Source organism: Pelobates fuscus, chromosome 2, assembly GCF_036172605.1.
Source record: "Pelobates fuscus isolate aPelFus1 chromosome 2, aPelFus1.pri, whole genome shotgun sequence".
NCBI lineage: Eukaryota > Metazoa > Chordata > Amphibia > Anura > Pelobatidae > Pelobates > Pelobates fuscus.
This window is the reverse complement of record NC_086318.1, coordinates 160219972-160233300: the sequence shown is the minus strand read 5'-3', so window position 1 is coordinate 160233300 and position 13329 is coordinate 160219972. Positions and strand designations below refer to the sequence as shown.

At 40.6% G+C, this 13329-nt stretch overlaps 1 protein-coding gene across 3 annotated transcripts in view; it reads right to left on the bottom strand.

The window, feature by feature from the left end:
* The window catches only part of ARHGEF10 (Rho guanine nucleotide exchange factor 10), a 174823-nt gene that overhangs the window by 15491 nt on the left and 146003 nt on the right, over positions 1-13329 (bottom strand). For all 3 annotated transcript variants that reach the window (XM_063442906.1, XM_063442909.1, XM_063442907.1), the window contains one exon: positions 5320-5494. In XM_063442906.1, the coding sequence (XP_063298976.1) occupies positions 5320-5494 (175 nt within the window). The remainder of the gene's footprint in view (positions 1-5319; positions 5495-13329) is intronic.

Sequence of the window (13329 nt, the reverse complement as noted above, 5' to 3'; positions counted from 1 at the left end):
ATTTTCTCTGAAAAGACAGTGTTTACAGCAAAAAGCCTGAAGGTAATAATTCTACTCACCAGAACAAATTCAATAAGCTATAGTTGTTCTGGTGACTATAGTGTCCCTTTAATTCTCTTTTATAAATTAGGAATGCTTTCATTTGCATATATTTTGTATATAATACATTCCAGTCTTTAATTGCATTTATTTTAACATACAGTTTATTTTCTTTATTAGTACGTTCATTTATTGCATCAAAGAGCCTAGGTTTTATGTTTGTATAGAAACTACTGCTAATCTGATTATATAACAATAAAAATCACAAAACATAATGGTTTCTGTTTCATTAAGAATGATAATTTATTTTTGTATTTTTTATTTTTTAACCATAAGAATATCTTTAATACGCTCTTTTAGCATTACTTGGTAATCTTTCAAGCATTGTTTAAACACACCTGTGAAACTTTGTCTTGGAAATCAATACACAATCTAAGACCTGAATTTCAATGGTACATATGGAAAAAGACATGCCCTCTGATATTTTGACACAATAAACTCCTCAGGAAGCACCTGTGTGAGCAGAACTGACCGAGTCTAAAAATAAATCCAAGATTGTAGCGGAACAGCAGTGCACATTCTGGTTTTATTTTTACCAATTCCTTATATATTCCTACATATTTATCCACAGTCAGTAGAGATTTAACATTATACATAATAACCTTTATTTAAGAAATCTACACTAAAAATAGAAGATCCAATTATAAAAACACACATTTAGATTTAATTCATGTAGAACACTTTTAGAAATATGGACTGCTGCTGGTAGTCTATTTTTAGCGTGAACCTGTCATGAGAGATATTAATTTGCAATTTTCTTAACATCTGGATTGACTCATGTACAATTAAAGGGTTCTTAAAAGCTCATACTTTCATTTATTTCCATTTCTCCACTCTCCAGCTGATAGGATCAATCATATGTTCAGTGGGTGTTACAATTGCTGTAAGACATACATCTCCTGAATACCCCTGTTTGATAAGCACATACTTGCTTCCCATAACAGGTTAAAAGTCCCCAGTACTTTATGTAGGCTTTATGGAATATAAATAAAACGTATGTGTTCTTTCTCAGTACTCCAGATTGCTGAAAACTACTGCTATCACATAGAACCCGCCCTCTTTCCTGCATTCCCTTGCAGGCATTGATTTGCCTTACATTGAATGGATACAGGAGACACACATAGGAGAGTTTCTTTAATAACAGACACGCAGACTACAGCCTTCTTATCTCTGTGCTGGCACATACTGAACTGACTTGCAGGAGGGAAAATAGGTTACTTTTTAATATCTAGGCATTTGCCAGCACAATGTACAGATGGAATTTGATTCTCTGTCACTTAAGAGTACTCTTCATTTGTTTGTTTATATATATTTTATTATCTCAAAATACACGTGGAATGGAGGGTAAGTATTTGGACTGGAGTAAGGGCCAGATTGCTAGGGCGTGTTACCCTGCCCAAACGCCATTAAAGCCCTTCTTTTTTGGAATGGCATAGCACGCCCTAACTTCGGGATGGGGTTTATAACTACACCTACAATGCAAAAAAAAACAAAAAAAACCTGTACATAATAATGCTATTAGCTTTAAGTAATTCTAACATTTTTTATCGATATTTATACAAACAATATTTGTTTAAATAAAGAATATTTATACATACAAAGAAATAGAAAAAAAAATTCAACCCCCGAGATCAGTTGTTTACATTGCTGCCAGAGCAAAGTAAAATACAGAAAATTCCGACAGCATTTCAGAGAGATTCAAGTGGGACATGAAACAACCACTCACTTTGTTGCATTTTGAAAAGCCTACATCAGCTTTGCAGAATGCTTACAAAGAATACATTTAGTTACACTCTGTGCCCAGGATGATTTAGGAATAGACAACACTGTGTCTCTAGGCAATCAATACACCCAAAAGTCATAAGACACACAATGCAGCAGTGTTAAATGCACTTCCGTGTAAACAGTATGCTACCATGTAAGTAGTGTTAACAGCAGAGTTATGTAATACTGTAATATGGCAAAGAAAAATGTTAAGTAACGGCAGCATCCTCTCTTCCTCTACTGAGATCATCCATCTCATAGATCTCAGAACATTTGGGACCTACAAGGCATGTGCTGCAATAAATACTAGAGTCATTCTGATGAAATGTAATTATTGACATGTCTTAGAAATGGCACTGTTTGTTAGACTGTAGAGACAGGATCTTTGCGCCAAAACAGTAAGATGTCTCTTTAATTTGAAAGTTACTATTCACAAAATTATAAACACACTTCTTCTGCTATCCTAATTGCTTGCTATTAAGTACAATGTGTGACAAAATGTGTGAAATATCCTGTTTGAAACACCAGGAATTCAACCAAATCATCCCATCTCAAAGGGCTTTGTTTGTTGGCAGTTCCATTACAACACAAACAATTTGTTGTTGTTGATGGCAAATTTTAATTTTATCAGTATAGTGAGTACATTGGATCCAACATTTTAGAAATGTGCCTCAGGCACCAACTTCATGCCATTTGCAGACATTACAAAACAAACACAAAAACAAAAAACGGTAAATTGACATAATTATAGCTGATACTAAATACAATTCTTAAAATTATAGTTGGGAAAACTTCCTTCCTGTTTCCATGTAAATTATCTATGATGTTAAACACTCTAGCAGGCCTTTCAGCTAGAAAGAGGACCACCAAGAAGGTGATCTGAAAGACACTATTTAGTATTTATCCTTTAATTTGGCCAACACTGCAAACTGGCCAGCTCTCATGCATCTAGCTCCACTGTCTATTATTTTCGTCCAGTGATGGACAGCTATGTAAGGCTAATGTAGAATTGAAGCATTAGATGCTATAAGGGCTCAGGGGTTTGTCAAACTGATTTCAGATAGTTTGACACAAAAAAAGCAGACTTCTTGCACTATATCCACAAAATTCACTGTAGTGGTGGTAATGGTGCATCAAGTGTTTCTTTTAGTATATATTTTCAAATTATAGGGAAGGCTCAGCTATTTTGTTTTTGTGTATACAAGGACAATACAATTCCTTGAAAGCCAGATTGCCAGGGGTGGGTGATGAAAACAACAGCCTCTAAACTAGTGTTTTTTGTTTTGTTTTTACCAGATACTTATTAATTGTGTAATAAAAAATAAAATACACAAAATGTTGGTTTTCTTCTGGAAACAAATTCCTACAATTTCCTTTAGATGGCCCACCATTCATTGCCCATTAAATGTTTGTGGCTTATGCATTTCATGTAGCTTAGATATTGGGTAGGGAAGCATAACTTAATTTTAAAGGTATTCAGGTCAACACAAGTAATGTGAAACTTCTATCAGATAGAATTCTTATTTTTTTTTTTTTTTACAATACACTACAAAAGTTGTATGTACAACATAAATGAAGCACATACGGCAGGTTGCTGGGATTAATACAGTAAAGCACATGCTTGCATACTTCATACAGATATTGTGTCTTAATGACCCAGTCATCCAGATTTTTAAAGTACTTCTATCTAAAGGGACAGTCAAGGACAATATACGGCAGAGCATGGTTGTTGGTACTTAAAACAAAAGTATGACACAAAAGGGTCGGGGTATAACGTTTGTTTGGTCTAGCAAAAATGGGAAATAGTTTTTGTATCTCATCTAGGACTATTGTAACAAAAGGTCATTCAGGAGACTACATCAATGGTAGGGAAAGGAAACAGTCTTGAAAACTGTCATTTAGTATGAGGATTAGTTAAAAAACAAACAACAAAAAAACAGAAGGTCTGTATGCATTAGCAATCAGCAGACCTTCTTCAATACACAGCCAACTCTGAATGGGATGTATGTGGGATAATACTTCTAAACATGTAGAGCAGATCAATTTTAAAATTTCCTTTAACAGATCATTATATTGGTAAATAATTTGTAACTATAATATTTCTAGTGCTCTTCAAGAAAAATTAGAACCATAATTTAAAGACTGGAGCACTTTAAATATATTTAACAGGTTAAAATGTTCACGAGCATAAAAAAAACACACATTTATTTACACAAAACATAGTTAGAGAAATATCCGTAATGCACATGGTTCGTCTCCCAACCTTCATTTAATTCTTAAAATAATTCAGAAATGAGGTAATTATGCAACTTAAGAAACCAGGAATAATGGAGGAAAGAAAGGGTTGTAGACCAAGGCAGGATGGAATTCTCCGAGAGGAATAGTGGACATAGCGTCCACATCAGTACAAAAGATCAAGGATATGAGGGTAACTTGTAAGGAAATACACCAGGAAGAGCTAATAATATTGGGGGTTATATGCAGGGTATATATACAGAATATAAGTGAGTTACAAAAAAGGGAAATTAAAGAAAGAATTGTGCTGAAAAAAGGAAAAAGAATTTAAGGACATTGCACATCATTATTTTATCACATTGTTGTCGTTCCGTACAAATTCTTGCTTTATTTATATGAGATAGTCAGCAAGGGTCACATCATTCATTTCAAGTAAATGTCATGTTGGTCTGAATAGGCTATCATCAGATGGAACATGTGATTTAATTACATTAGATGTTCTCACAGTTAGTATTCAAGCTCCCGCCCACAAAAGAACACATTTCAGGATAAACTCATACATGCCCTTTGATATGCAGAGCTGAATCCATCAAAATGACTTGCATTGCTTCAGCCATCTTTATTTATGAATACCGTCGCTGACCTACTTTGAGATGATGTGTAGAAAGAGAACTCTTCTTTTTATCAGTGTGCTTACTTAGTCTGACAAGGTCATGTTCTAAACCCTATGGAGAACTGTTAACAGACACACGATCAAAGAAAGAAGATGGCACACTGCCAACATAAATGCACTGTTGGCAAATGCTATATATGTATATTTTTTACAAAAAGGGGTAGATATACTAATCTCTAAATATATATTCTGGAAGCCAGTATGAATGTCTCTTCAAGACAAGTAAGCTGGAAACAATGGATTTGCAATGTTCTGTTGATGTGGCATTTAGATTGAACAGTACATTTGGTGAAAATTACAGAGAAAAAAAAAATATGGAGAAATATTTTGTTAAATAAATAAAGGAACAAAGTTTGAACAACGGCAGTAATCAGTCATGGTTTGTGTGCAGCGACGAAATTACATCACTAGGTACCTTGGCACACCCTCCCCACAACTTAGCTTAGTAAATCAGTTAAAAACAACTGAAGCTCAGAAAAGTCACTGACTTTGACTCTTGGCAGAATTAACATGTTTACATATGGCACAAAGTAAAAACTGGAAATTACCTGATAGCATGTTGTGTATAGGAGTAGCTATGTTAATATCTTGAAGGTGTTCAAATGTCTCTGTGTGGAAGAGTCGTAAATTTGATCCAGAAGTAAATGCAATCCAAATTCCCACTCCTGCAACTGCCATGTGGGAAACCACCATGCCTTCTTCTTGGTGAGCATCAAACTGGTGCTGGATGATACATGTAAAAGACAATATTGGTACGCGAGACAAAACAACTCATGAACTATAATGCAAAACAAAGTATATTGAAATATTCATCCTTCTTTAAACCTCATCAGGTTACTCGTTTATAAAGTGACTCATTAGTAATGAATATCTATGAGCTGTATGGCACTATCACCAACGGTTGCAATCACAGAAACAAGTCTCCATGATTTGCCTGAGTAATAAAGTGTGAAAATGATTATAAAAATACTATGGAGTTTATTTACTACATTATGTAAACTGAAAACCAAATTGGTATTATGCAATAATGATTGCTCTGAAACATTCTGAACTGAAAATACATATTTTTCAGCCTATATTTTTAAACTCAGTGTTTGTTTTGCAACAATTCAGTGTTGAGTGAAAACATGTCTTTGAATTGTTCACTTTTCACCCAGCAAAGATGTTCTTGTAAAACGGTTGGTTAGAGTGCTTTGAGAACTGCTTTGGGAACTAGTGATCCAACATATTTCCATATCTTGTTTTCTATTATATGTAACCGTTAACATTGATAAATGAACCTAATTTTCATCTGTTTGTAAACACGTAGGTTTGTTCTTGCATAAAATTATGTAGGGTGTATGCAGACTCGCAGGTCCCTCAAAGAAAAGAAAAAAAAAAAACTCAAATACAGTGAGACTTGCAGGTCTTAAAATGCTCCATATACCGTATTTACAAAGTCATGTAACAGAAGACAAACAAAGAAATTGTACAGTGGTAAACCCCATCCCCATCTTTTTGGTTATAAACCACATTGTCATGTATACATTATTATCCTTTTTAACCTCTCAAGTATATACCGTATTTTTCGCTCCATAAGACGCACCTCACCATAAGACGCACCTAGTTTTTAGAGGAAGAAACCCAGAAAAAAAAATATTCTGAACAAACTGTTCCATAGTGTTTCTTACTACCCCACCCCCTCCCCACAGACTTCATCTCCCCCCCCTCCCCACAGACTTCATCTCCCCCCCCCTCCCCACAGACTTCATCTCCCCCCCCCTCCCCACAGACTTCATCTCCCCCCCCCTCCCCACAGACTTCATCTCCCCCCCCCTCCCCACAGACTTCATCTCCCCCCCCCTCCCCACAGACTTCATCTCCCCCCCCCTCCCCACAGACTTCATCTCCCCCCCCCTCCCCACAGACTTCATCTCCCCCCCCCTCCCCACAGACTTCATCTCCCCCCCCCTCCCCACAGACTTCATCTCCCCCCCCCTCCCCACAGACTTCATCTCCCCCCCCCTCCCCACAGACTTCATCTCCCCCCCCTCCCCACAGACTTCATCTCCCCCCCCTCCCCACAGACTTCATCTCCCCCCCCTCCCCACAGACTTCATCTCCCCCCCCCTCCCCACAGACTTCATCTCCCCCCCCTCCCCACAGACTTCATCTCCCCCCCCTCCCCATAGACTTCATCTCACCCCCCCTCCCCATAGACTTCATCTCACCCCCCTCCCCATAGACTTCATCTCACCCCCCTCCCCATAGACTTCATCTCCCCCCCCTCCCCACAGACTTCATCTCCCCCCCTCCCCACAGACTTCATCTCCCCCCCTCCCCACAGACTTCATCTCCCCCCCCTCCCCACAGACTTCATCTCCCCCCCCTCCCCACAGACTTCATCTCCCCCCCTCCCCACAGACTTCATCTCCCCCCCTCCCCACAGACTTCATCTCCCCCCCTCCCCATAGACTTCATCCCCCCCCATAGACTTCATCCCCCTCCCCATATTCTTCTCTCCCATACTGTCCCCCTCCCCTTGTCCCATAATTACTTACCTGTCTTGTAGCGTTGGCCGGCAGCACAGGGCGCACCGCGGTAGTGGAACTTGAATTTCATGTTCCGGTTTCCGGCGGGACTGAAAGGAAGTGCGAACTCAGCTTGTGCACACTTCCTTTCAGTCCCGCCGGAAACCGGAACATGAAATTCAAGTTCCACTACCGCGGTGCGCCCTGTGCTGCCGGCCAACGCTGCAAGACAGGTAAGTAAACCTTCATATTCGCTCCATAAGACGCACAGACATTTCTCCTCACTTTTGAGGGGAAAAAAAGTGCGTCTTATGGAGCGAAAAATACGGTAAATGTATCACCAGCCACGAGACCGTGAAGCTCTCAGTCAGCCCACCATTCACAATTTCATGGCCAGTGTGACATGTCCCCGAAGCTTTTGTGATCTATCAGTACTCTCAGGTGGAAGAGGAGACCCGGTGTTGGGACAGGGAAGCAAACCCTCCTTTAACTATTATTTTTTCTGACTTTCTCCGACCGTGGGGTTTATGTAATAACTACCCTGACATTATGTATTAATTAGGTGCCACCTATATCATTCACTACTGATGAGGTCAGCCATTAAGTCCAAATTGTAACATAAGTCTGCAACCCTACCAAAGGCACTAAATATCAACTCTTCCATAACTCTGGGGTTGGGGCAGTGTGGTCTGGTTCCAGTATAGGGGCATACATTTCTTTGAAATGTTCAAAATTCTTTATTTTTATTTCTTCTTTTTATTTTCAATTATAACAAACACGTGTTACATTTATATGTATAAATTTGATAAACTGTGTTAATAAGTGCATAATAAACTTATAAAAGGAAAAAACATAGCATTATCATAGTTTTATGACAAATCCAAACATACAGAAAGACTGCAGTAGCCGTTGCCCGATCTCGCCGATGGGGAGGAAGGGGGGGGGAGTATGTATCCAAGGTTTTATGTCCTAGAGTACATTTTTCTTGTTTTTATAAGTTTAAGGCCGAAGGCCTGTATTTGTGGGAGGAGTTAGCGTTACTATATAAACACTACTCCCCCCCTTCCTACCTTGCCGTACGCACGCTGTTCACTCCCGGTCCTCGCGTCTCCTCGACTCGCACTTCCGGTTTCCGGCCGCCGGCCGCACGTCCCGCCAAGTTCAGAGCCCCCCCTCCGTTCGGGGAAACCTAACCGAACACTTCCAGTGACGAAACGCAAATCACACGAACACCCAGGTAACCGGCGGGAATGACCACGTTCGGGCTATTCCCGCCGTTCACATATACAATTACTTCACGTTTAATGCTGATCTGGCACGAATATCTGTCATACCAGGTCAATTCATTATCGACCACAATATATATAGCAGTCTGTTGAATCTGGTGACCATAGGAATTAGAACAGTGTGCATAAATGCGCTTTCAGTACAATCCATGTTGGTGGATTAGCTCAAGGCATTAAAACCAATTAATAGCACCAGACACACAGTATTTTAGCCAGCAGTGCATCTGACAATATTGTGTAACAGGAGGCTATTATTTTATGCAGAGGTGGCCTTAAATGGGATAAACAGAATAATTATAGATGCAAACTAACTGAGGTTTCTAGTTGCATACATTGCCCTATATGGCTGTTTTCCTTAAATGAAGAGGCATTCATTTAAATGACAAGTTATCAGCAGGTCAAATCAGAAGCGGCACTGTCCAGAATTATTCATTCAATCTATGTCTATCTGTGTTCCAGAACACAAAAAAAAATGCCTTGCGCACACAGCGTCTGCTTCATTACCTGTTCGGATCCTGCGCTATCCGCATGGATCACCACTCACATCACAATCAGCACCAAGTAAGGCAGATTTAATTCAACAGCTGAGTGTGGTAAGCCTTATGTTCGAGTTATAATTACAGTTAGTTCGAAGTGTATGTGGCTGCCTGATTATGTTGAGAGCTCTTCTCCTCAACAGCTGCCTATTGTCTAACTCAGACTGCAGTTTCCTAATCGAAATCACCTGTACCTCCACGCAGCCCAAACAATATCTTTTTTTTTTTTTAAATAAAAGGTTATACATTAGTTTCGCAAATTACTATTGTTGTTGCATATTGTCATCTGCCACCATTAGTCAAACGATTGTCGCCTGTTTCTATCAGGTTTAAATAAGTTTTTTGTTCACATTCCAAACAACTGCCTCTACAAGGCCACGTTTTTACACGATTGGGTATTGGGGTACGGGGGCTTGATTCCTGCCTTGCCTCGTCAGGCCACAGCTTCACTCAACAACTCTTCATACGTTCATTCAAACTCACTATCCATAACATTCGTCCTATTACTCACTACCTTGCTAATTTCACCCTCCTCTCTCCGTCAGGTACTAGCACACTTTCTTGGCACTACACCTTCCTACATCTCCCTTCAGGATTATATAGTAGCCATCACGAGAATCTTCAGCACCCTCAGGGTCTAAGGATACTGTACTATCAGCTATATCTCCAAGAATTGCACTATACTGCACATAATTTTCTTTCCCTCGACCACAGTTCCTTTCCTCTTCTTTCTTCCTCCTTTCACTCCCTTCTTTTCCTCTGTCTCTGACTGGGAATCTCCAGGTACCCATCATTAACCACAACTTGGGTTTACCAAGCACGTTACGTTACCCCCTTATCAAGCCCCCGTCTAGGGTCAGAGAACTGGCTATCTAGGGTTAGGAGCTGGCCTTAGCTGTACAACGTAGCTGGTCCCGCGAGGCCAACTCCCCAATCTCAACACGGAGATTTTCGCCCCTCGGGCCAAATCATAGTTAGAGCCTCGCATTCACCCACCTATCGGGTTTATAGTTAGGGCCTCACCTGACACGGCCACACGTTTTGGATCTTTTACTGTCACCGAGAGGCCGACACCCCGCCACCACGCTAGTGGCTCGAGCCCCACGCCCGAATCATAGGTAGAGCCTCTCACCAGCTGCTTGGCAACTAGCAGGGCCTCACTTGTCATGGGGTAGAGAGCTTTTCGCTTCGGCACTAGTTAGCCAGACAGTTCTATATTACTTAACCGTATTGTTGTTATTTGAGTTCATTGTTGTTGTCATGTTCTTTTTCAGTATGTCCTAAGAAGGCAACATCGGACAAGGGATTGCAGCATTTACATAACTATTAGGGTTTACTGACCAAGAGACACTCAGTCTCGTACCCAACTCACAACACTCAAGCATAATCCGCATTTCAGCATCCCCTTCCGGTCACTCGGCTATTGGGGCTCGAGAACAAGTTATCACCTAGAGCATTATTCGTTTGCTCTAAGATACATATGACACAGTCGTGACATTCTTCCAAGACTCAGTGGAACACAACATCCACAGGCATACTGATCAACTTGTAGTCTTTTCTACATTTTTTGCCACCTTTCATGCAACACTATCGCACTATACCAATCAGAAATACAACAACACATTCCGACAAGACTTCCAAACCATACCTCGTCCTGTTAAACGCTTAACATAAGTGATCAAGGTAAAAATAGTTGCTTCATCACTCTACAATTATATACATCCACAGATGGGAATTCCAGGCAGTATCAGACTCCATAAACAGTATCCGTACCACACATACCCGGTCCTAACCACTTGGGGACACGTGATGGAAATATTCCATCATGATTCCCCTTTTATTCCAGAAGTTGTGTCCTTAAGGGGTTAAACCTCTGTGCCTTTAACCTTCCAGGTTTCTGGGGCCCTACAACTTCACGTTCACAGCTAATCAGACTGGCAAGTCATGTCTCCCTAAGGGAATTAAGAAGGCACAGACATTACCTCATGTCACGACAACATTCAAACCAGACAATCAAGACAATTGATCCACTAATATTCCGCTAACTACTTCTAAATTTGGATCTACATTAATACTCCTTGCATTAGATTAGGTTGAGACCTATGGCTCCTATTTAGAACATCCTATCAACAAGTACAGCATCCAGTAGCAGTACGCCGGTATACATAATAATTAGTCATTGGAATCAGCAACGTTATACAGAAACATTCCTAACGCATAAGAGATAAGGTAAACAAATCTCATGGGATAATTATATTGCTATAAGTGTGTTTTCTTGAATTTCCTTTTGCCCTCTTTTACAGGCCTACCCCCTGCGTCGGTTCCTGCACATCACACCGACTTCATTTCAATCATATGGTATTTCACAATACGATATTAACCGACCACAAGTTTAAGCCGAAGGCATGTATTTGTGGGAGGAGTTAGCGTTACTATATAAACGCTACTCCCCCCTTCCTACCTTGCCGTACGCACCCCCTTCCTACCTTGCCGTACCCCACCCACCTCACCCTCTTATACAATCCATTCGGGGGGCCCTCTTTTACAGGCCTACCCCATACGTCTGTTCCAGCACAACACACCGACATTTCAATCACATGGTATTTCACAATACGATATTAACCGACCACAAATAAACCAAGAGTTCCATAAGTCTTGATGAGAGGTAAATTTTTCAGATGCAACTATAAAGTTACTTTTCATTGTGTATTGATAATCCAGTTGATTCATTATGTCTTGCCATAATGGAAGTTGACTAGATTTCCAGTTACGAGCTATAGATATCTTAAGTGCATATACAATTTGTGTAATTAAATATTTTGATTTTTTTCCCCATTATGGGAAAATCTAGGTTAAATAGGAAGAGGTGGGGTGTAATTGATATAGTATTTGGAATTAGATCTGAGATCAAGGAGGATATACGTTCTTTAATATAACACAACTATACCATATATATAGTATGGTTCCAATCTCTTTTTTACATATCTGGCATAAAGGAGAGCATGCTTCATATGTTTTATGCAACTTAGAAGGAACCAAGTACCATCTATATATAATATTTAGGTGCAGTTCCAACAAAGAGATACAATGGATATTTTTTTAAATTGGATAGTAGTTTGATACCATCGAAAGGGGTATAATAAATATTAAGATTGTTTTCCCATTTTACCATGGAAAGAAATTTTTTGAATGTCTGACCCTCTTTCCAACAACTTAGAAGATCTAGTGAAACTCTTAGATCCTATTTTATCTAGATAACCATATATAGTGTGGTGGAATCTCGGTAAAAATAAATTTAGTAGGCCGAGATTACCACGTGGCATGTGTACGTGCATATGCTGACGTATCGATCAGTTGGTTGCACGAGGCAAGATGCGATCAGTAGTGTACGGAGCATGTGCAAGAATACAGGATGTAGTACTCCCCCTCCTCCATTGTGCTGGACAAGCCATGCGGTCAAGCAGGAAGTTAATTCTTATTTGTATTGATTGGTCAAGAGAATGTGCGGGTGGAGCTTAATATGGGAGGAGTTATGTGCCTATATAGGGAGCCTGCACTATTGTCCGGGACTCAGAACTTGTGGTATTTTGGTGACGCTAGTCCCTCTGAGTCCCGATCGGTGATCCAATAAAGAATCTCTTCCTTCCTGAAGAAACCTGTGTCCATCTCTCTGTGCTTCGCTTCCGTCAGTTTCTCCGGTATCATTTGGTGCATTGGCCGGGAAGCTCATCGTTCAACGGTAGCTGAGAGGCAGAGGCGTGAGACGGTCTATCTTTGCCCACGTTCTCTACGGCTGCACCCCTGAACTTCTGCGTGGACCTCCCTTCGTCTCGGCGCCACTGGTCTGTTGTCCAGGAGATCATCGGCCTCTACGTGAGAAGTGCTGGGGTGTCCCCGTCGATGAGTGTGAACTCAGGTTCAGGAACGAGGAGGTAAGACAACTGCTGTTTTAGACGGCAGAACCCACTAGGGGTATACCGATTGTGCGGTAGGCCCAAAGGGGTTTGAATCTGTGTATCTGCCCCCTCTGTCGGAGGGAAGGAGCGAAGGCGCACCGCTCGATCGAACGCTCTTTAGTCAGACCGTTTGATTTTGTTAGTCAGGCGGGGCTCTGGTGTAAATAGCCCTAGCCGGACACCGGTGTCTTGTCTAGACTAGCGTTCTAGGGTGTATATTTTGTTCGCTAGGTCGGAGGGACCGGGAGACTAAGCGGCGTCTGTGTAAAT